This window comes from Drosophila pseudoobscura, chromosome 2, assembly GCF_009870125.1.
Source record: "Drosophila pseudoobscura strain MV-25-SWS-2005 chromosome 2, UCI_Dpse_MV25, whole genome shotgun sequence".
Classification (NCBI taxonomy): Eukaryota; Metazoa; Arthropoda; class Insecta; order Diptera; family Drosophilidae; genus Drosophila; species Drosophila pseudoobscura.
The window spans coordinates 27,997,199-28,020,186 of NC_046679.1; the positions used below are offsets into that span (position 1 = coordinate 27,997,199).

The following is a 22,988-nucleotide window of genomic DNA, read 5'->3' on the forward strand; positions in this document are numbered from 1 at the left end:
ACACACCTTACATTTTTGTAAGCTTTTCTTAGTTTTCTCTGAGTATTTTTAGTATTTTTCAAGCTGCGTTATTGACTCACTCGTTGTGCTTATCTATCCACGTAGAAATCGTGTAGAAATGCCATTTAGAGCCATGTCTCAGGCTACATCCACTTCTAATTCTTGATCAGCATTGAATTCCTGATCGTTTTCCACCAAAATCTTAAAAACGACCAACAAATTTTCAAAAGTACACATTTCCCTTGAACAAATTACATGCCAATGTAGTTAATATGTAAATATTGTGGAGTTACCATGTAATAAAATGAGTTGGAAATTACCGTTGACCTTCTTTGTTTTACAAACAGTCCAATAGAGATGATTTCTTAAAATAAGAACCTTGTTTTAGTCAAAATGCAATAAAAGCAAGTGTTTAAAAAAACTACGCACTTAGAAAATAGTTTCCCTAATCGGATAAAATTATGTGGGCATGGCTAAATATTCTATATAGTTAGTAATAATACACAGAATATCAAAAACGAGGAATATGTAATATAGAACTCTAGCTCGTCAGTATATTTATGGTATTTTTTAAAATTTGATGATATGTTTCGGTATGTTTCTGAGGGTCGGACGGTATATTTTATCTCCGCGGTCACACAGGTTAGCATTGCGCGGTGCTCGTGCTTTTGTTGCAATTTTCCGTATTTTTCGTGCTCTAAAAGTGCTTTCTGTGTACAATTTTAAAGACCATAATTGAGCGAATACGTTTTGCGTACAAACAGTGGAAATAATCAAAGAATTGGTAAGTTATTTGCGCTGTTTCGGTGGCTAAATGCCGATGCACACACACACATTCACTCGCACATATACTGGCACAGCGACACGCGAATTTGCGAATTTCGTTTTGGCCTGGCTCTTGCTTCTGTTGTTGTTGGTAATATGTTGTATGTGCTAAACATTAATTAATTGTCGCAATTTCTGTTTCGCTATAAATATGTGAAACGTGCTGTCGGAATTTGCTTTAATTCAATGGGCAATTGCGTTGCTTTTTTTTTGCCGGTATTAGTGCGTTTGTTGGCGCGGGCGAATGGCGGGCAATTACACACACACACATGCATAAGTGCAGATAGTGGTTTACGTTTATACGATGTCGGCTTTGGAATTTTGTCTATCAACTAGGAAGTTATTTTTAATAAACGATCATTTAGGGTATCTACTTAGGCTGAATGCCGTTTGTGCAAATACTTTGACACAGTGCGAGTTTTGGTGCAGTTTTTCTGATACCACAACGCGATCAGTACTGTGGGATCGTGGGAAATCTTACATCGGGGGTCACAACTGATCGCGATCGCCAGCAAACGCATAAACTCGGCGTTAAACGGCACACACACAAATACAGACACAGCGCACACACAGGTGAATGAACTTTTTTGCGTTGTTTTGTAATCTCGATTTGTTGCTGTTTTCTGTACTTGTGTGCGAATTTTGTAATTGTTTTCAGAACGCGCGCAAACAAAACACACATGCCGTTTTTTTTCTTTTATTCTCATTTTCTTTTCTCTGCATTGTTTTCAATTTGCCGCCCCTGGCTCTGGATTCTCTGCTGTCTCATTTTGCAGCTGCATTTACACACGAGTTAGCTATTGATCTCGCTCGCTCTCACCCCTCTCTCTTTCTCAGTCTTACTCTCCATCATCGGTCTCGCCAAAAGCTCGCGAAAGTGTCGTGTCTTTAATACCCTTTTAAGAAAGTTGTATAAATTTAAAAGGCAGTTTGCAAAGTAAAAAAATATGAAACAACTTTTTTACGGGAGTGATGTGGCTGCGAAATTATTTGTTGCTTACAGGAATTCAACCAAATATATTATACCTCTCATAGGCACAATTTAACTTTTAGGGTATCCCCAGATTCAGTTGCGAACCAAACCTTCCTTCTGGTATTTCTTACATTTTTTTTTTATTTTTCGCGCGAGTTCATTTGCATGTTTGTTTAATTTGTTTCCACAGCAGCTCTTCGCAAATGTTAATGAACCTGCAGCCTGCCAGCAGAAATTTGCAATACAATTTTTACCAAAAATGTCATAAATGATCTGTCGATCTGCTATTTATAGAACACAGAAGACACCCATTCCCTAGGAAAGCCCTTCAAAAAATACACTCATTTCCTTGTAAACTTTTTCAAAGAAAGTATTTTTCTTGTATTTAAATAATTTACTTCTTATATTCTTTGTATTTTTTTTGGTTTTAAGGCAAAGCGTTTGCATAAAAATACATTTGTTGTTGTCCATGTTTATTACTTGTAGCTTCTTTTGTTTTGGTTTTTGATGTTTGGTTTTCTATACAATAAGTTTTGTAAACCATTTGATTTAAAGCACTAGATGTTCTCAATACGTTTTTGCTGTAAAGCGTCCCTACATTTTGTGTACTACTGTACCCCCGGAGGAGCTCTAAGTATCCGTAAATTTCTACAATTAGTGACATTCTGTTGTGACACTTTCTTAAAATCGTTCCAAATAATGAGCAAGGCGGGAAAATGTAGAAGCAGTTTAGTTGTTAAGAAAGCAGTTCAAAAATGTTACAAGCCGCATTCGGCACTAGTTGCTTCTCCTTCTAGCCGTGTTCAGCTGTAGCAGCAGTTGAAAGCAGTGAAAGCAGTTCATTGCAGAAGAACTTAGCTGTACTTTCCAATTTCTTTTCCAGTCCTTCCCGTACGTTTGAAAGCAGTGCAAGCAGTTTTACTCCGTTTTCGACTATTTTTTTCTCCTAAATTACAGTAGTCTTCCAATCATTTGGCATAATTCTAATCAAGTGCCACATACAGAACAGATATTCCCTACTTTCGGTTTGATTAACGCTATTGCAAGCGAAACTGTTTACTAGAAAGCACTTTAAAGCAAAAGCCTTTGTTTTGTGGTTGTTGTTGCTGTCTTCGTGTAAATAAATGTCTCACATTTTACATATGCTTTTAAAGTTAGTTATAGATTAGAATTAGTTTTAGTATTAGTACTGGTGTTGTGTAGAATCGTGTAGAATACAAAAAGGGGTGGAGAGGGTTTACTTGTAAAGATAGAGTGTAAATTGAATTTACATTTTAGTTAAAGTACATAATGTTCCGCAATAATAATTAATTATAGATTAAGTTGTATATAAGAACAAGGCAATTGAGTTTGTTTTTTCTTTTCTTCGTACATTAATGTAAGATTAAGGATTAAGAGCACACGTTGAAGAACGATTCGAAATAAGTTTGAGTATAAATTACACCAAAAGATGGAAACAAAGACAGATAGGTGGAAGCCAGGGGGCAGGACTCCGAGACACATTCTACAGAATGTATTTACCCTTGCCCCCACGATGCTCCTTTTGCCGCTGCGACGAGGTGACGGCTGCCAGCAGGAAACTGGAGCTGCCACCGCTGCTGGTGCTATTGGTGCTGCCGTAGCTGCCATAGCTGCTGCCGGCATATCCATAGCCGCCGAGCGGCAGGGCGTTTAGCTAAATCATTAAAGCCGAAAATGGGTTATACCGCATGATCTTTGACAGCAAAATCCACAGCACCGAGGTGATGGCGCACAGCACAACGCCGCCCCATCCCAAGTCCAGGCTCCAGGACGTAAGGAATATCCGTGCGCCCAACAGTGGCTTGGCCATGATGGCCACTCCCCCGGGACGTGCCACAATGCCATCCACAGTGCCATCATAGTCGCTGTCCAGCATTGGACGTCCCTGCTGTCGCTTAAAGTGGATGATCATCAGCGTAAAGAGTGCAAAGAGAGCTGAAAGTATCAGTTTTATCAAAGTTTGAGTGGCTAAAGGATCTCCAAGAACTCACCTGCCAGGAGATACATCACACCTGTGATGAGGATTGCACTGATCTGACGCTGACAGACGCCGAAGGCTCCAACTAAAGCGGCACTGCCCAATATAATGAGGCACACCAATGAGCAGGATATGGAGAGATTTTGCATTCCTAAAAGATGATTTCAATTCGATTAAACCATTCCTACGACTAGATTCATTAAGATACTGCTTAACTCTGTGGATTATAGTGATTATAGTGTATAATACCAAGAAGATTGATTAGCAAAAGCAAAAGCAGAAGCGGAAGGCTGAGATGATGAATAGAGTCTAACAGGATTTCCTCATTCCATTGATTGGAAAAGTTCATGGAAATTCATAGAATTAGCAGTAATCTAATGTATAATCATGACAACAGCTTGCACTGCTTAAAGCTGTATTGTTTCCACTACTGAAACTGAAATTAAAGCAGTGGAGAAGCAGTAGGGATGGGAAGCCTGGAATCATGGAAAGCTTCTCCCTTGAGGTTTAAAATCATTTTCTATAGCCCTTAAATTCATTTGTGGCCATAAATAAAAGATACTTCTTCAATTTCCGCTCAAACACTCTCCGGGGGCACACACACACACACACCTGGAAAACCAATTACCCAATAGACGACTCTTTTTCCGACACTACCAGCAATTAAATCTCATATGTGTGGTGTTGGTGGCAGCTCCCACGGACCCATAAAATGGCTGGGAAAAGTGGCAAATGCGATTCTTAGAACGCATGGAAGGGAGGAAGAGGGATGGTCGGTCGGTAGGGGACGCAAAAAGGTAGATGAACCAAACCACTTGGTGACCTATATTTCCCCAACCACTTGCTGCACCTCTACCTCCGGGGCTCCCTTTGCTGGCCTGCCACTTGCTGTACCTCTGGCTTCCCGTTTCCACGAGGCATGCACCTATCGACACGGACATGTTTCATCTGTTGTGGGGTGGCAGGAAGGAGGTACAGCACGGGACTATATTGACAATATAGGAAACCGGAGGCAAACTCGGTTAGCTTTTGCGGTAATTACTTTATATAGTAGACGGTGCTATTACAAGGCCACAGGACACATTCGGTTATGCTCCTCCTCTGGGCATTTGTTGCCGTCTTTGGTTTTCATTTTTATCTGCTCTGCTTTGTTCTATGGGATTTTGCCGACTCTCTCCACTGCTGGTGGAAATGGGATTTGTGGTAATGACTTGTGAAATGTGCGACAGCTTGGAGCCAACATTTTAAGCCAGAATAAATGGTAAAATGGTGCAAGAAAGCAAGCGGAAGCGGGGGAGTAACGCGAAAATGCCATTTAAAAATTGTGTTTTACAAAAATAAACACACATTTACTGGTGGTCTTCTACATACATCGAAAGTGACGTCTAGGGCACACAACCTACAAATGTTGTTTAGGGTTTAAAGGAATGAAGGAAGGGTCTACAAAATGAGGATAAACCAAAAGAAAACAAAGCCAACAAAGCTAACCCTCCTGTCTCCTAACTATTTTCCAGATCTATCTACTCTCTGCTGCATTCAATATACAAAATGTCTGCTGAAGCTGAAGCCATTGTCACAACGGCCGCTGCCGATGCCTCCACATCACCGACAAAAATCAAGAAAGTAGCCGCCGTCGATGCAGACACCACACCCGACAACGCTGTGCCCGTGGCCACAGATGGCGCCTCCGAGGGAAACGGCAAGGTGGAGCAAGAGCGCGCCGAAAAAATACTCAAGGGCAAGGAGCTCTTTAGCCAAGGATCGCGCAATTTCCTGGTCAAGAGCTACGATGAGGCCGCCGATGAATTGAGCCAGGTGTGCCAGCTGTACGAGGAGGTTTACGGCGAGCTGGCCGATGAATTGGGGCAGCCCCTGCTGCTGTGAGTGGATGACACAGATGATGGAGAGCGGTTGTAACTTTATTAATATCGTATAATTTGTCCCTCCCGGTAGATATGCCAAGGCGCTGATTGCCATGGCTCTGGATGAGAACAAAGTGATTGATGTGCCCGATGAGGCAGCCGATGACGATGATGAGGATATGGACGATGACGATGATGCTGGGGACGAAGCAGGGGAAGCTGCAGAGTCCAAGAAAGAAGCTGGCGATGACAAGAAGGAGGCAGGCGAGGCCAAGAAGGAGGCAAGCGAGGCCAAAGAAGCGGCAGAGTCGAAGAAGGAAGCCGAGCCATCCAAGAAGGAAGCCAATGGCGCCGGCAGCACAAATGGCAAGGCGTTGGATAGCATCAAGGAGGCCTCCGACGAAGCCGATTCCACTGTAGATGCCCCAACAGATGAGAAGAATGCCAAGAAATCATCCACAGGAGTCGAAGAAGTTAGCAGCAGCAATGGCGGTGCCACGGTCAACGATGATGAGCGTCCCAGCACCTCGAATGGTGAGGCTGCAGCCAGTCCCAGCAATGGAGCTGCGGCTTCAGCCGGCGGAGAGGATGAGGAGGAGACCGAAGAGGGCGTCAGTGGCAGTCTCCAGTTGGCCTGGGAGATCTTGGAGGCAGCTGCCAAGATCTTTTTGCGCCAGGGCCTCAACGGCCTTCCCTATTTGGCAGAGGTTCAAACTGAATTGGCAAATATTGAATTTGAGAATGGGATCCTTGAGGCGGCACGTGAGGATTACGGTGAGTTACTACTTGAGCAAAGATACTTCATTTACTGATTGTGGAATGTCCATTGAAAATTTCAGAAAAAGCACTCTTAATTCTAAGCGATCTCCCAACTAAGAATCGCCGGGCACTCGCCGAGCTGCACTACAAGATCGGCCTGACATTTTTGATGGCACAGCAAAACAAGGAAGGAGCCGCCTCGCTGCGTCTCTCCAGTGCCTTGATTGAGGAGGAAATAACAGAGATCAAGCAGAAAGAGGAGCCCCTCAGTGATCGCGAGAAGAACAATATGTTGGATTTGGAGGAGACCAAGCAGGAGATATTGGCCAAAATACAGGAAATTGAAGAGATGCAGGCTCAGGTAAGGGAAACGATACATTTTCCTGTATAATTATTAATTTAAAACCAATTTTCAGACCATTGCTGAGGTGCGTGCGGCTTTGGATAGCTACATCAAGCCAATGGGCAGTGGCAGTAGCAGCAGCGGGGGCGCCAGCAGCAACGATGCTGCTGCGTCTTCATCCACCAATGGGGCGGCCAGCTCTCCATCACCGTCATCATCGTCCAGTGCTGCTGCTAGTTCTGCTGTTGCTGCCACCTCGTCCTCGTCGACCATTAGCAGCAGTTCCACCGCCAAGCCCACCGATATTACGCATTTGATTAAGCGCAAGAAGCCCGAGGAGCCGGGCTCTGAGGCCGAGGCCCTGTGCTCGCCGGCCAAGCGTCCCGCCTTGTAGGAAAAGCAGCGGCACATTCCAGTGGCACACACTCAATCACCCCCCACACATCAGCTACTTAAACCACCCATCCCTCGACCCTCAACCCATGATAGAAACACCTTTTTCACACACTTGCATTTTATAAAACACAAGCACACTGTCACTGTCCCCATGCTTTCCCCCTATTATGCTCCTATTTATGCTTTTTGTTTGCTGTTTTTTCTACCAAAATTCTCTGTAAGTCTCTGTAAGTTTAAAATCACAATTTAGTGCGTAAGAAAGTGCGTAAAAATAAACGAATGTTTTGTATTAAACAAAAGGAACGGAGAGGAATAGAGTGGGCTGGAAGACAGTGGAGAGTGGAGATTGGTTCATGGATTCAGGACCGATTGGCGACCAGATACGTACTCAGATGCGGCTGCAGAGTGATGACCTGTGACTCACTGTGCTGCCAATCGTTGCGCTGCTCCTCCCCGCGTGCATTCTCCATGGAGCCCGCCAGATAGTTGACACATGGAGGGGCTCCTCGTGGGAATTTCGGATTGCGCCGCAGCTCCTGCAGCTGCTGGATGGGCAGATCAATGCACAGGGTCCAGATCCCGCCGTGCATGGGCACCAGGAATACAGATTCGCGACGAAATCGATGATCGGCTGGAGGATGGCGAGAAAGATGTACAGGATTACGATATAGATATAGGACCAGGACATACCTCTCTTATCCGGCTTGAGCATGGCCACCTGGTCCTCTAGCAGCCACTCCAGATGCAGACCCGAACGATTCGAGTAACGATCCAGACTATTACGATCCCATGTGACATGCTCCCAGTGATCCGTCATGATGGCAGCACACAGCATGGCCGTGGCACTGGTGGTCATCAGAAGGGTGACAAAGAGAAACAGCACCGGCGGCGGACCCATGCAGCAGGTGGAGCAGCAGGCGCTGCCCCCCGCCGTACTGCCCATGCCCAGGCCGTCCATTTGTGAGCCCAGGGATGTGGGGGAACCACTGCCGCCGCTACCACGACGTTGGATAACCTTCGCGCAGCTGTTCTGCCTCAACAGGATGCTGTTGCTGCGCCTCAGACTCTCGACGGCCGCTGCCGCAACGGCGGATGTGGCTGCGTTTGCGCCCGAATTTCCTGCGTCGAACTGCAAGGAGCCGCCGACCACGGAGGAGGGATGCTCATAAATGCTGTTGTGGCGACTGGGTGCAAAATAGTAGCAGGTGGTTTGCCTGGGCTCCGTTAACTGCTGCTCGCCGCCGGGGAGATCCTCCTCATTGCTGCTGGAGTAGACGATCGACTGCTTGAACTGATTCGAGTAGCAGTTCTGCTTGAAGCTCTGCGATCCCTGCGGATGCTGCTGCTGCTGGATGTACAGAGCCTCGTAGTCGCAGTGATGCGGATTGCGATAGATGACGGGCCAGGAGCGTGTGGTCTTTGAGTTGCGGCTATAACGATTGCTTGTGGAGGCTCCTGTCGATGGGCCTGCGGCGGCGATACTGGCACTGGCACTGGGCTCCTCCTCCACGAGCGGTGTCAGTTCGTTGGGTGGCTCGCACGACGCCTCCAAAGTCAGGGGTAACTTCTGTAGCGGTTCCCGTTCCCGTTCGCTGTCCAAATCCAAATCCTGATCCTCCTGCTGCTGCTGCTGGTGAACGATGGTGGTCGTGGCCAACTGGCGCTGAAGCACGTTCTTCGCGGCCACACTGCTGGCACTAGCCGCAGCCAAGCTGAAGTCCTCTTCCTCGACCAGAGTGGCGCCGCCCACAGCAGGGCCTATGCCTGAAGGCGTGGAGAAAATGCTGTTAGACGACGACTGTGCCTGTGGCTGGGAGCGACTGCGCTGGAGCAGCGCAAAGTGTTTCGCATTGCTCTGTGCCGCCTGTTGCTGTGGCTGTGGCTGTGGCTGGGGCTGGGGCTGTTGTGCGATCGAGATGGGACTCGGCAGCGGCAACGGTGCCTCATGGAGGAGGCCCCCACTGGTGGGCGATGTGATGCTCACTTCCGGCACACACGTAACCTTGTACCGACTGCCGCTGCCAATGCCAGCGCCCAGATTGACGGTGGCATGGCCATGGCCCTTCGAGCGCATCAGTCATAAGTCGCTCGAGTCGCGCTTCTTGATCTTATTGAGGCTCATATTGTGGTTCGTGGTGGTGGCGATGGTGCCTGTGGCTGTGGCTTTGGTGGCGATGGTGGTTTGCTTTTGGTTTTTGCTTGAAATGTTTCTTGAATTTGTCGTATGGATGGTTGGTTTGGTTTGGTTTGGTTTGGTTGTCTGTCTGTTTCGTGTGGCTAAGAGTGTGCGGCGCCTAAAAGTCTACTATGCAAAATGGAACTTTGCGCGGGTGCCTCGACAAAAGAAATTTCTATGATTTTTGTATCTACTTAGCGGCGTTTGTTCTTGTAGATGTTTGTTGTTTCTATATTTTTCTTGTTCTATATTTGTTGTAGTTTTTGCTTGTAGTTTTGTTTGTTGTCTTGTTTGTTGTTTTGTTTATTGTTGCGGCAAAACAACACGCCTTGTTTTAGCCTTTACGTTTTGTTTGCGAGTATTTTTACCAATTTACAGTTTTTTTAATGATTTTTTGATTCTGTTGCTCTTTCTTTTACTACATTTAGCTTGAAAGCTATATTAAAAAAAGAAAAGAAGTAGAAGATAACAAATGTACAACATGAGTTTTGAAGGAGAGTTAGCAGGAGACAAAGACGACAGACAGATACGAAAGATACCAGAAAGTTACGCTACAAATGGTTCAAATACGGAGGGAGAGAGTGTGCTAGAGATGAGAGAAGAAGTTATCGTGCAATCGATAGACTGTGTGCAGGTGAGAGGAATAGATATATAGTGATATATTGAGATAGTGTTAGTTATCGTGCTATCGATACATTATCGAGTGCTAAGAAGCAACTACCGTGCTAATTTTTGTTGTTCCATTGAAAAAAGCATGCGTTCAAAATAAATCCATTATAAAAGATAACTCCATTTGCCATTTCTTGCCTAATGGACCCAAAAAATGCTTCAAATTGCATTTTAAATTCAGTACGAATTATGCCCCCCAACTGGAATTTAATCTAATTTCATAGTTTTCCAACTCCAGACACAGCCAAATATTCGGCAAAGCAAAAAATTTGAATTGGCGCTGAGTAGCCGAAAAATTCAATTGTACGCGACCCGGATCCGAGCCGAATGGAGGCTGTTGCATATTACATGAGGCTCTCTGGCCCCAGCTCCCAGCTCAGCGGATATCCGCTGGCCAGGCTTTTGGCTTTCAGCCTGATGGTTGGGGCTTGGCTTGGATTCCTCTAGCCTGGCTGCCACTCTTCTCCCATTCTCGCCACGAACAAATTGAATTTGCTGTGTGTGTGCGGCCCGGCCGCCCATTAGGAGGTGCACCTGGTGTGTGATAGACCCCGAAACGGAACTCTCTAGTCATATGGGGATGTTTATGCGGGCTCTGGATCCACCGCATATACACCTGGTTTACCCCGGCAGCCGGGCTTTCCATCGGTCCGCATATCATTTGCTTTTGGACTCCGCTCCGCTGCTAAGTTTTCGTGTTTGCTTTTTTGTGGTCCGGCAGCAGGGATTGCAGCAAGTGGTTTTGCTTTCGACTTTGCTTTGTGGCTGCCACGAGAGTACGGCAGAATGAGTTTTAATTTTCATTTTAATGAAACACTTGCACATTCGGTTTGCCGAGTGCAGAACACGAATTAGGCCAACTTTTGCTGGTTGAAGTGGTATTTCAATGTGAAAAGCGGCTAAAGCGGTTTAAAATGCCTTAATTAGATGCTGGAATTTAATGGAATATTTGATTTTTGGCGTATTTTAATAATGTATATTTGTGATTGCAAAGTTATGTAAATAGAAAAAGCTGAACATTTGATGAAATATTTTAATTTTGTATAGAATTGCGTAATTTCTGCACACATTCTGATGCCGGAAATTGAAAAAAGCTTAAACAATAAATTAAAGCAGTGGAAAATTCCATAATTTATCCGTGGATTTAATTGCAAGTAATCCCATGGCTTTGTGTTTTAGAATGGAGTGAATTTAGGCATAAATTCTACAGGATTACAGGTAAATATATTATTGTTGAGCTTTTGAATAGTTTTATAGATATAATGGGACTCCCCTCGAAAGAAGAGATGCCGCTAAACGATTTTAAAGTGCCAATCACTTGGCACCGAAATGTATGCTATGAAAAAAAACATTCGCACATCATCGACAGGCGACCGCAGGATCAGCAGCTGGCACGTGCTCGGGGCTCAAGCCTCTTTTCGTGGCACATTCTCACGGCTCGTTTGGCTTGTTCAATTCTTAATGGAAACGTAATAAGAAATAAGCCGCCACTCGACTCGTTTGCATAATTGATCAAGTGGCACACGTGCTGGGGCAGACCGTGTGGGTCGTCTCAGCTCTGGTTTGGTCAGTGGCTCAGAGGCCAGGGGTCAGAGCGAGCAGCTGAAATTAATTAAAACGCATGATAAGCATCCTGAAGCCTGTCAGCCAGCTCTGTGGCAGATGCAACCACACACACACACACACACGCAGCGCCGTGCTGGGGCAGCACGGGGGGAGGCATGGGAATAATTTGATTATGCCAGAGAGTTGGCCACTTGACAGTCGGTTCAGCACTTCCTTTCAGAGAGGCAAAGAGTCTGGCCTGCCTGCAGCCTCAATGTCACACACTTACGCAATGCAATTGGCAGCCGACACGTTCCACATACACACACACACAGAGACACAGAGGCACAGAGGCAGGCTGCAGCTGCAGCAGCTTCAACGCAGTGTACGTGAGAGTTTTACACAAAAGTTGGCGAAAAGTACAGCAGCAGCCCCCAAACATGGGGTACTTAAAGCGAGAAAGCGAAGAGGATGGGATGGAGTCCCTTGTGACTGTGGCTGTATGTGTGTGGTTGAGCTTGCCACAGAATGGGGAGAGCTGTGGAGAATCGTGGAGAACGCTTGTGGCCCTGTTTACACTTCTAACGAGTAAAAGACGATGAAGCAAAACCGGAAGACAAAGCAGAAGGAGGTCTTGAGAAAACTTTAGAGAATATTTGCCATAGCAGAAAGTTCTGAATAAAACGGGGACTTGGGTTGATTCTTAGTTTACCGAAAACTGAGAACTAAAGGATAGTTCTGTCGACGGATATCTGCCAGAGGGCTTCAGTACATAAACTTTTTCTTAGAACCCCCGCGAATATCACTTCATTAGTTTTTATAAGGAGCGAAACCCCATTTCATTGCTCAAGGATTCAACGACTATTCCTTGAGCTCTCTGCCATGCGGACATTACCCTTAAACATCCACAAGTATCCTCTTGTTTCTGCCACTTCGGCGGTGGGGTTTTCCCCCAAGCAACCATTTTTATGGGAGTCGCCTTATGGCTAATGTCTTTATTTTTTATGCAGGCAATTAAAAAGAACACTTAACATACATATTCGCCTTACACATGTGGCTCTGGCTGTGGCAGTGGTGCCTTTTGTTGTATTTGTTATAGTTGTTTCCTGGGCAACGCGGCCACGCGGTCGCCTTGACAATCAGCGAACAGCGACAGCAACAGCAAAAAGAGGAACGAACTACAACGAATGGAGAGCCCCAAAAAAGGGGGTCAACAATAAATTAAGAGTCCAAGCAGACACTGGGGTTCTGCCAGCGTCCTGCCTTCCTGCCTCTGAACAAATGACGCAATGCAAATGAAAAATAATGAGCGAACATTTGGTCAGAAAAAGCACAGGAGTGGGAGCTGGAGCTCAGTGTGCCAGGGACCAGGGACCAGGATAAAGCCAGTAACAGAAGGAAAGACCAGTAGTCCAACCGCAACCGCAAGAAAGAAATCGTTGCCTGCTTTTGGGCGGAGCACGTAAAACTTTCTTCTGCAGACCCACCCGCAGGCACCGGCCACCTCCTGCAACTCAGAGGTTCCTTCTTGCTCTCGATGCACTTCGGAGGATGGATTCTCCGCAGGCGGGCACTGCGGGTGCGGGAGCTGTGCCCAAGTTGAAGTTTCTTTTGGCTTTTCGCACGACTGTAGCCCAAGTTATTTATTTAGTATTTCTGGCTGCTGCTGCCTCGCACAGAAAGTTGCTCAACTAATTAAAACTAATCTTATGCAATTTCTGGGTAATTATGCACATAAATCACACCATGGGGAAGGTGGTGTGAACAAGGACAGAGAGCAAGAGACTGCTGCCAAAATATGTGAAATTGAATTAAAGGCTGACTCAAGATTTGACTTTGGGGGAAAGTTTTGAAGTCAAAATGGTTAAGTGTTTATTGGTCTAAATTAAAATTATAATAGGGTGATGTACGGAGCAGAAGTTCTTTATAATTAATCTGTATATGCATGGCTTTTCGTGAACGGAAAGCGGGGGACTAGAATATTCAGGCCATAAGAAGACTCTACTCGTACTCCTTTGGTCATCAAAATAGCCTTTCAATAATGCATAGATAAATCGACATTGCAGCCATGGAATACATTTCACTTGAAGCCAAATACCACTTATATAATTATAGGGACAAACTATCACTTAAATATCTTCATATCCCTTTGGCTTGGTCATTAATTCATGGGTGTCCCACATGCACACACACACTGATGGCATTCGAGCCGTAATTTAGTGAAAAGCAGCTACCAGCTAACAGTTTTTATCCTCTTAGCCTTGTGTGTTTTTTTTCTGGCTCCAATGACGTAGAAAACATTTCCACCAAATTAATGGGCTGTCACACACACAGATGTGTGTATGTGCCAAAGGGAAAAAACTAGATAAAAGCAGTTAATTTTGTAAAATGCCAACATGCAACAGAGTTCTCTGCAACCACTCCCCCATCCGCATGTGTGGCATTAATATGAGATTTCATACTTTTTCCCGCCCCCCAGATGGCAGATGACGGGGGGGAGGCGGCGGAGTGCCATAAATGTAATCCCTCTCTAATTGCAATCTGCACTACACTGGACATGTATGTATGCATCTACCATACGGTCGCTGGGATTAGTTTGTGTGGCTTTTCCCATTGGCCCAGTTCCCAGCTCCCAGTTCTGTTTGGAGGGTATCTGGGTCTGTGATTTGGCCGATTGCCCAAAGCCAAAGCTCTTTAGACCCACTTTCACTCTCTCTTGATGCTGCTCTGCAGTTTTGTTGCTCTATTACTCGCACCACCGTGACGTATACGCAATCCCGTCGTGACTCGCTGGCCAAAAAGTAACTGCATTCAAGGGCGCGCCTCCAGTCGACATTTCTCCATTTTACTTTTTCCCGGTGGCTGGCAGAAGCACCCGGGTTATTTATATATCTTTGGGGGCGCCTGCTAGATTACATTTTCCCAGCGATTTTTCATTCCCTGTCTGGGGCGGCCTCCTCATGCTCAAGGCCAAAGTCGTAAAGTTTGTGCCAAAAAGTTTCGCTTAACGCGCGGATTTTTATGAGCGGCAAATGCATAAATTGAATTGAGACCGGAAGCCGTTCCTGTACTCTTCGTTTAGAGGTTTTCACAGCTCAAGTGCTCGGCCCACAGCTTCCTTATCAGCTGCCACACTCAAAAGTGGGGCGACAATCCAAAGCTCATTAGAGATATGTATGTCCCCCTCTGGGCGGAAGTTCAAGGCAACGTAAAAGGTCAAGGCAGGTCGCTCTACCCTCTTTGCTCAAGTTTTCCCAGAGTGGCGGAGATGCAGGAAAACTCTAAGCCAGCGATGATGTCAAAGGTTTCTGCTATTCGGGTCAATCTAAAAAATTTATGAGGCAATCGTCAGGACATGCCAAGACAGACTGGCATCATGTCAGCACCCACACTGGGGAGGCCACTAGGATGTGGATGTGGATGTGGATGTGGATCAGAGTATGCGTGGGGTCTGAGCCTGCCTCCGGGGCATGTTCGTGTCTCGTGCAATGAAGTGGAGCTGCTAGATGTTGCACACACAGCAATGCTTGAGGCAGCTGTCCCGTCCAAGGCCATGCCACACGAAAACTGTCAAATTGAATATAAATATTTCAAGTCAGCGAATGATGCAGCAGAAATGTTTGTTTTTCTACGGCTTGAACTTTCCGTTTCCGAAAGAAATCGATGGCGCGGCTAAAGCAATTTCGCAGTTGACTTAGGACCTTAATCCCAATGAAATATGAATTGTCCTGTAAAGACCCTTCACACCGCAGAACACGCCCACGCCGCAGACACGCCCCTACAAAAACACTCAAGTGTATGGTTTAGCCACTTAGCATTTTCCGTGACCTCTGCACTCCCTTCTCTCTTCCTTATATGATTAGCCACATGGCTTTAGAACAGCTTTTTGGTATGGTGTTTGTTTGGCCCATAAATACACTGCGTTTCATGGCTGTACAGCAGCTGGTGGGCTATGAAATATGGAAAACTTAAACGTAGTTTATTGAATTTATAGTTTATATTGATTTTTGTGTGGGAAAACAAAGGAATATCGCCTATTGCTTTAGACACGACCTCAGTTTGTACATGGGTGATGGGATATCTTCATCTATTCCTACATATATTTGTCTATATCTTTCCGTTGAAAGCCATTTCCCATTTATGCTAATGAAAGACACCTTAAAATATTGCTCATACGACATGTAGTCTCCTTGATATTCTAATTGCATTTGACGGGAAGTACCCTTTGCCCCCATCTCTCTCTCTCTCCATCTCTCCATCTTTCCACCCTTTCCTCCTTTTGCTTTTACCCAGACATATGCTTATGTGTGCGTGTAAGTGTCTTAACATGAATATGAATGGCTTAGCCATGTTTATTGAACGACTGCACAGCAGACATTAATATTCATATTTTCCCTACCCTGATCCCTGCGTAAAGCTGTTTGTGTGTCTGCTCTGTGCTTGTAGACGGTGTATCTGTGGGTGTAGTAGATGGTTTACATATCTATGACTCACAGCACTTCATTTCGTATTCAAAATGTTATCTCTTTACAGAAAGTTTAACAATTCTCTGCTAGTTTTTGCTCATACGACAATTGTCGTCTATTTATTTACGAGATTGCACAGCGTAAAATCCATTTATGTAGAGATTTGTCTGTTGTTTTTTGGCACATCCAAAAGTATTCATAATTCGGATTATACTGTATCCCATTTGTAGGATTTTATTTGGTCAAGGCTAAGCTTTCAAAAGAGTTCGAGTTCTTTTTTGGCAGCAGCTGCGGCTCCACAAACTTAAGCTCTTTCGCTCTTCAAATATTAAGTATACGCCACGCTGTTTGCTGTCGGAGAAACGTGCGGGAAAACTTAGCGTATAATATTGGTAAAACCATTCAGCTGATGCCAGGGCTTGAGAGAAATGCACTGGGAATAGGGAAACGTTTTTACTTTTTCCCAAGCGACTAATCCCACAAATCCCCATTTTCTGGTAAGATGCATTAGTGCTATGAAAATATGTTTATTTGTGAAGCATTTTCCTGTTTATTTATCGATTTCTTTCTCATTTTTCGTTTTCTGTCTGAGTAGTGGCATGCCTCATGACACAAATTAAATTTACAATTGAAAGTTGTGCCGTCTTGCTGGCCAGACAGCAATTAAAACGCTCTGCGGACTTGAATAATTTTGCATAATTTCTCAACTTGTTGAGGCAACGACGGTCATAACTTTGCTGCCGAAGTCACGTCCTGACAGCCATGACCAGGGCCCCACCCATGATATTTGCGTGTGCACTCGAATGCATTTCGAAAATTGCAAAATTCTTAACAAAATTGCAAATGGGGTGCAAGCAGGAATATGGAGTGCGCCGGCGGCGCGATGCGTGTGGTGTCATTCCGGTTCTATTTTTCGCTTTCCGTTGGGTCTTCGTTTTCCGTTTTCCGGCGTCAAATCAAGCGAACTGTTTGCATGTCCCAGGGCCCTATATATAGTCCGTATATAGGCGCATTTATAGGCATAGTTTATAGGGTTGTGTCAGTATTTGTGTTTGAGAACCTGCATTGACGTCAAACTTTAATTATTTAATAACCAAGAGCTGCGGTTTGGGTAGCAATAACGATTCGATATGAAAAAGATTAATTAAACGCTTCGGGAATCATGTCCACAGTTTTTTCTTGTGGTTTAAATTACAATTTTGTACGGAATGAAATTATTTTTGTTTTAGTTTTTTACTTTCTATCTCATTGGGGTTTTTTTTTCGTCGTCCAATTGAGTGGAAAGTGAAAATGTTTGTTTGAAAAGAACATTAAGAGGGTAAAATATTTAATTTATTTGTAGAGAACATTAGACCTCGACATTCCTTGAGCTATTTATCATTCCTGACAATTAAAACACATTAAACTTCAAATGAAACAATTTCATTTCGAGATAAACGACCATAATCTGCCCCTGGCACACAAGTCAAATGAATTTCAATTAAATATTTAAGCGCATCAGCGGACAGAAGGCAATAGAGCGAAATCATTTTGTAGCTCGGACAACGGGGCGTATGGAAATGGTCATCGCTTTATTTATCTGTTTGCACAGTATTTTATGTGTACCAGATATATATTTGCCTGGATAATTCAATATGTTCTGTGCTTCAAGTGCAAAGCGGTAGACAATCAATTCGTTGCCGGGTCTCGTATTTTGCAATCAATTGCCCGAGCGAGCACTTGTAGCATTTAAGACAAACTTTCAGTCCTTCTTTGTTTGCTTATCCTTCAGTTTGTTTATCGTAGTATATATGTATCTGTGTGTTTACGAGTCGAAAGTCAAATCAGGCCATTTATCAAGTCAAAAGTCCATGGGGGCCCTTGGACCCGGCCATTATAGTCCTGCCCCACGCAGGTCAGACGCCGCTCTGTTTGCGCTCATTTTTCAAGGCATGTGGAAAGTTTACCCTCTTTAGGTTTATTCTCCTTTCTCTATAGATACCTAAACTCGTATATACTGGTACATCTGTGTCTTTACAATTATATTGAATTTGCAGCACTTGTTTTTGCCAATTTTCCAAATGCGAATTTCAATTGAACTTGGCCCACCCCAAGAAAGTTTTCTTTTCAACCAGAAACCAGAAAGAAAATACAATGAGGGTAAGAAAAAGTTTTCTTCTTTGGGTGAAAAATCAACTAAATGAGATACGAGTACTGCAATTTCAACAATAATATAAACAACAAAATTCCAGGTAAACCAAAAGACTGGGGAAAAGCTAAAGTTTTCTGCAGAAGAGTCAGTTAATGTTTCCCCAAAATGAAGCCAACTATGAAGTACACTCTTTTGGAGGTTACTACAATGTAAATTGCACATTTTCAGAAGCGTAGATCTATTAGATACAACGCAAAATATAAAAATTTCACTGGCGTTTGTTTGGAAAATATAATACCACCACCTTTCCTTTTGTTAAAATTCTCTTTAAATATATGTAGTACAATTTGTGTGATTTATTCGCCATTATTTCAGGGCATGGCAGGCCTCTACCTTTTGGGAAGCCCAGATTTCTTTCATAATTCCATGTTCTTTAGAAGCTCTTTGTCCTCTTAATGAGACCACACCCACGCTGCCCCTGCCAGTCGTTGGCCCATAATTTGAAATGGAAAATTGATATCAGAATATGTATGTGCATACTGTATATACAAAATAAACATAAATACGAGTATGTACGCATATTTGTGCCTTTATCTTTGGCTGTTGGTGGTGCTGCCTCTTGCCGGAATTGTTAATGCCACTTGGCTCTCACTTTGCATAATGAAAACTTGGCCAAGTTCAGACATTGTTATTGCTGTTTTAGCCGGTCGCTGTACTGGCTGTTCTGCTGTTCTCTTACCCTCGGCGAGTGCTTTCAAATTAAGGCTACAAATGTCGCATGTCTTGCCAAAATACGATATATAAATGTATGTAGAAAACAAATATCCCCCGAATAAAGAGAGAGAATAATAAGAGGAGGACTTGGCCATGGCCTGAACAAGAAAAAAACATCCAGAAACAGAACCCCCCTCCGACAGCAATTACAGGCCCATGTTTGTGGCTCTTTGTTGCTGTTTTTTTCCATGTCATATAACAACTTTTTGCAATAAATCAAAATGTGCCAACTTGAAATGAGTATTTATGATTTCGCCTGAATACTGTGTCTATATTTGGGGAATCTATAAATGCAGATATATGTACCCCCACATATTGCATGTTTTATTTGGTATAATTTAAGCATAGTTTTCTGGGCCCATTTTGCAGCTTTTATTAGCCAAACACTTGCCACAAAACAAAGTCAACTCCTGACAATGAAACAGTTGCAACAATAGCGAAGACACACAACATTGTTAACCACAAGATATTGTGCGAACAAAATGAAGCACAAGGCCAGGCAAGTTTCAGCCAGACAATGGCCATAAAGGAGGCAAAGACCGTTCCCTCTGATGCTATGGTGGCGCCACAATGCATGCCCCCGGCTCCATTTCTATACATGCATATACATACATATATTGTGTACTCGTGTAAGGTTCCCTTTAAGAATCCCTGACTCACACAATGCACCAGCGCTAGATGCAGAGGAAAGCATTTGAACAATTCTTGGCAATGGCAATGGCGATGGCTGGATGTCTAAGATGTCTTCTCCTACCTGTTTGGCTTGCATTCAAGCCATCCACACACATACACACACACATACGCACACTCTCCTACTCCTAGTCGTACAAATAGACAGCAAAACTCTCCTCCTGCCTCCTGACATGTTGGTCACATGTCAAACTGTTCGATTTTTATACCCCGTAATCGTAGTGGCGTGCAGGATGTGATGTGTATTTGTGTAGAGGTGCCAGCAGGGACAGAAGGACGGATCTACAGAATCTACATTCGCGTACTGCAACAGCAATCAGATCCGATATATAGGCTTTTATGTTCTTGAGGTATTTTCCCACCTTACAACTTTTTCCACTTATTGCAGATCAAAACCCCAAATATCAAGCCAACAGCCAGGTATTCCCTAGTCCAAACAACAGCTCCAGTGCTCCTACCAGCCTTTTCTCTTCCACAACAAAAACAACCAGGAAAACATGGCAGAACGACGAGTAGGAGCAGGAGCAGGAGATCCCTATGTGACATCCATGCCAGATTGACATTGCTCTTTCTCCCCTAGATATATCCCCGATGCCCGATGCTGCCTTTTGCGGGTGAATTGCATTGTACTCATTGCACCTGTTTGGAATGCCGTGCTCCTTGCTGTATGTCCCCGCCGGCATATCAACGGATGTCGGATGTCGCCTCCACAAATGGGGAAATGTTCAGATTCCGAATCAAAGTTATCATTTACAAGAGGGAACATAAATCTGACAGGCAAAAGGCTTACAGAAAAGGTGATGTGTGTTGAACATTAAATGGTTGTTTAGCTGGAAAATGTACTTCCTCTCCACTAAATATCTGCTCTTTAATGAATGCTTCACTCAAATGCAGCTCATGTGTCAGCGGAGCTTAGGAACCGTGGCATGAACTATGCAAATTAACGCGCTTGTCAGCATAGAAAGCAGCCAGGAACCCCTGTTACCCCTCTTGCCCCTTTGCCATCTGGTCTTTAATATACACTTTAGAAGGGGTATAACCTTTATAGCAAATGAAAAGCAATTAAACCTAAGGATTTCTTGAAGATAGGCGATATGTATCTACCATTGAGTAAGTACCATCTTTCAAGTTTTTATGAAGGGTATTCCCCTCTTCGGTTTCTTTCTGTCGCTCTGCTTTCCTTGTTCTATTAAGAGTCTGCTGTTGTCCCAGCTTGAAAATGCATGCATCCGACGCGTTTGCTTAGCTGATTGCGGTCCTTATGACACAGCAAAGGGGAGTATGGGGGGGTACGGACCCATATCTCTTGGCCACACGCACGCTGGCCATGCCCATGTCCAACAAAAGCTAGCACAGAACGGGACGACGACATGCCATAACAAAAAGAAAATTATATTTTCATATAATAAGGGACGTACATATGAGTAATGCCCCCTGCCGACCAGAGATACACCGTACTAGCACATGAAAATGTCATCGTCAGTGGCTGTCTGTCAGACGGGCGCTCAGAACTCATGTAACTCTCATTTATTTATAGAGTCCTCGAGAGCTGAGTCGCTAATGTGATTTCCATTGGCAGGACGAGCTTGGACGAGAGGATTAACAGGAAGCGGGTGTATGTTGAATCAAAATGGAGATCGGCATAAATGTGAGCGGAAATTGCTTAAATATTTATAGACATGCACAAAATGGCTGAACGGGTGGCTAAAGGAAAGCAAATAAATTAAATGGAATTTCATGCTACTGAAGCGTAAGTGTCACAAATTGTGTTGGATTTAATATGGCGGTTATTGTATATGAATGGTAAATGAATGAAAGTATAAGTATAAGTGTGGGAGTGTGTCTTCATGTAGTATATAGGAGTATAGGCAGCACACAGACAATGCAAGCACTTACATATATCATATTTGTATATTTAGTTGGGGGGATTGTAAGTAGATTATAATAGGGGGGGACTGAAGGCTCAACAACACTTACGTAAAATACGGCACAAAACACCTTCAGCCAATTAGTTAAACAAATGCAATGGACAATGCACGATGCTGGAACGCTTGTGATGATATTTGTTGGGGATTTGTGTGTTTGGGGGGGCACATGCACAGCGATTTCTTGGACACGAATACAGAGATGGAGACGTAGACGCAGACAGAGACAGAGACACAGGCGCACAACGGGACATGGTGTGTGGCAACAACAAACTCTCTCTCTCAACTCTCTCGCTCTCTCTCTCCTTCCTTTCTTTGCCGCTAAATGTAGACAAACATGACGTAAACCCCAAAAAAGTATGCTAGCAATTCTTTGGGATTATGCTTGTTCTAGCATTTAAGGGGGGGTTTCTTTTTGCCTGTTCATTGAGTTTTTCTGTTTTCTATTTAATTTCGAATTAGATTTGTTGCTCGCGTTTCCTGGAATGTATCAAAAAGAAATACAATTTAATGTGAAGAAGGCATTCAAGCTCTAGGCGTGGCGGCAGTCAGACACCGCGACGGCGACAACGACGACATCAAGGCCATTAATCGGAGGGCACAAAGCACACACAATAGCCACAAAATGTATGTCACACATAGAAACACACCCAAGGACACGCACAAACAAAAGACACTGCACCGATAGCCACGAATCAAAGCCACTCTTGTGATCGAATAATCCACTGTACTGTACTGTGCACGGATTACACAACACTGGCCCCTGAAGTTCACTTTGGCACTCAACGGCGGTAACTGTAGCTGTAACTGTTAGTACAACTGTAACCCCGGTCTGCCAGTCGATATTGCGATTGCCAATGGGGCCTTTGGCTTTTGACTTGGCTAATTTCAAGCGGCGGCAACAACACTAACACTAGCACTATCTAGCATTTGGGTGGACGAGTCATCGTCTGTCGTGTGTCGTTTGGTTGTTGGTACTACCAGCGATTGTGTTGTTGTTGGTATTACTTTATTCAGAATTCTCTGGTTTCAAAGCGCAAACACACGTCTGTTGCACACGAAAGCCGAGGACGGACTGAAACCGAACGAACTAAAACAGAACTCCACTAAGGACTCGCTCGGGTGCTGCTTCGGCTCCAAAGGACTCGCGACTGGGACTTGAGTGAGTTTCTGGTGTCCACTTTTGAGTGACTTACCCTCCACCCCCCCCCCCCCCCCCCCACCAGACTCTTTTTGGCTTCCTGCCATTTGCCGCTTGCATTTTTTCTGGCTGTGTGCGACAAGACACATTTCCGGCTTCCGTTTGGCATTAGCGGGTGGCTATAAGGGGTGGTGGTATGGGGTAAGGGGTTAGCGTTTGCCCCCAAAATGATCAAATTTACCCACCCACCAGCCAGGCATATTTTATTTATTTTGTTTTTTATTAAATTCTACACAATTGGCCCCAGAATCATT

At 44.4% G+C, this 22,988-nt stretch overlaps 2 protein-coding genes across 2 annotated transcripts; one reads left to right on the top strand and one right to left on the bottom strand.

The window, feature by feature from the left end:
- Positions 1–609: 609 nt before the first annotated feature.
- Nasp (Nuclear autoantigenic sperm protein) lies at positions 610–7,452 on the top strand. Its single transcript, XM_001359777.5, has 5 exons — positions 610–784; positions 5,312–5,677; positions 5,751–6,433; positions 6,499–6,779; positions 6,835–7,452. Exons 2-5 carry the CDS (start codon positions 5,346–5,348, stop codon positions 7,153–7,155), a joined length of 1,617 nt encoding a protein of 538 aa, XP_001359814.4. The 5' UTR covers positions 610–784; positions 5,312–5,345; the 3' UTR covers positions 7,156–7,452.
- Positions 3,192–22,617, bottom strand: LOC4803013 (uncharacterized). Its single transcript, XM_001359778.5, has 6 exons — positions 22,542–22,617; positions 21,586–22,013; positions 7,848–9,769; positions 7,546–7,788; positions 3,811–3,948; positions 3,192–3,754 (listed from the first exon to the last, which is right to left on the bottom strand). Exons 3-6 carry the CDS (start codon positions 9,229–9,231, stop codon positions 3,474–3,476), a joined length of 2,046 nt encoding a protein of 681 aa, XP_001359815.5. The 5' UTR covers positions 9,232–9,769; positions 21,586–22,013; positions 22,542–22,617; the 3' UTR covers positions 3,192–3,473.
- Positions 22,618–22,988: the final 371 nt, after the last annotated feature.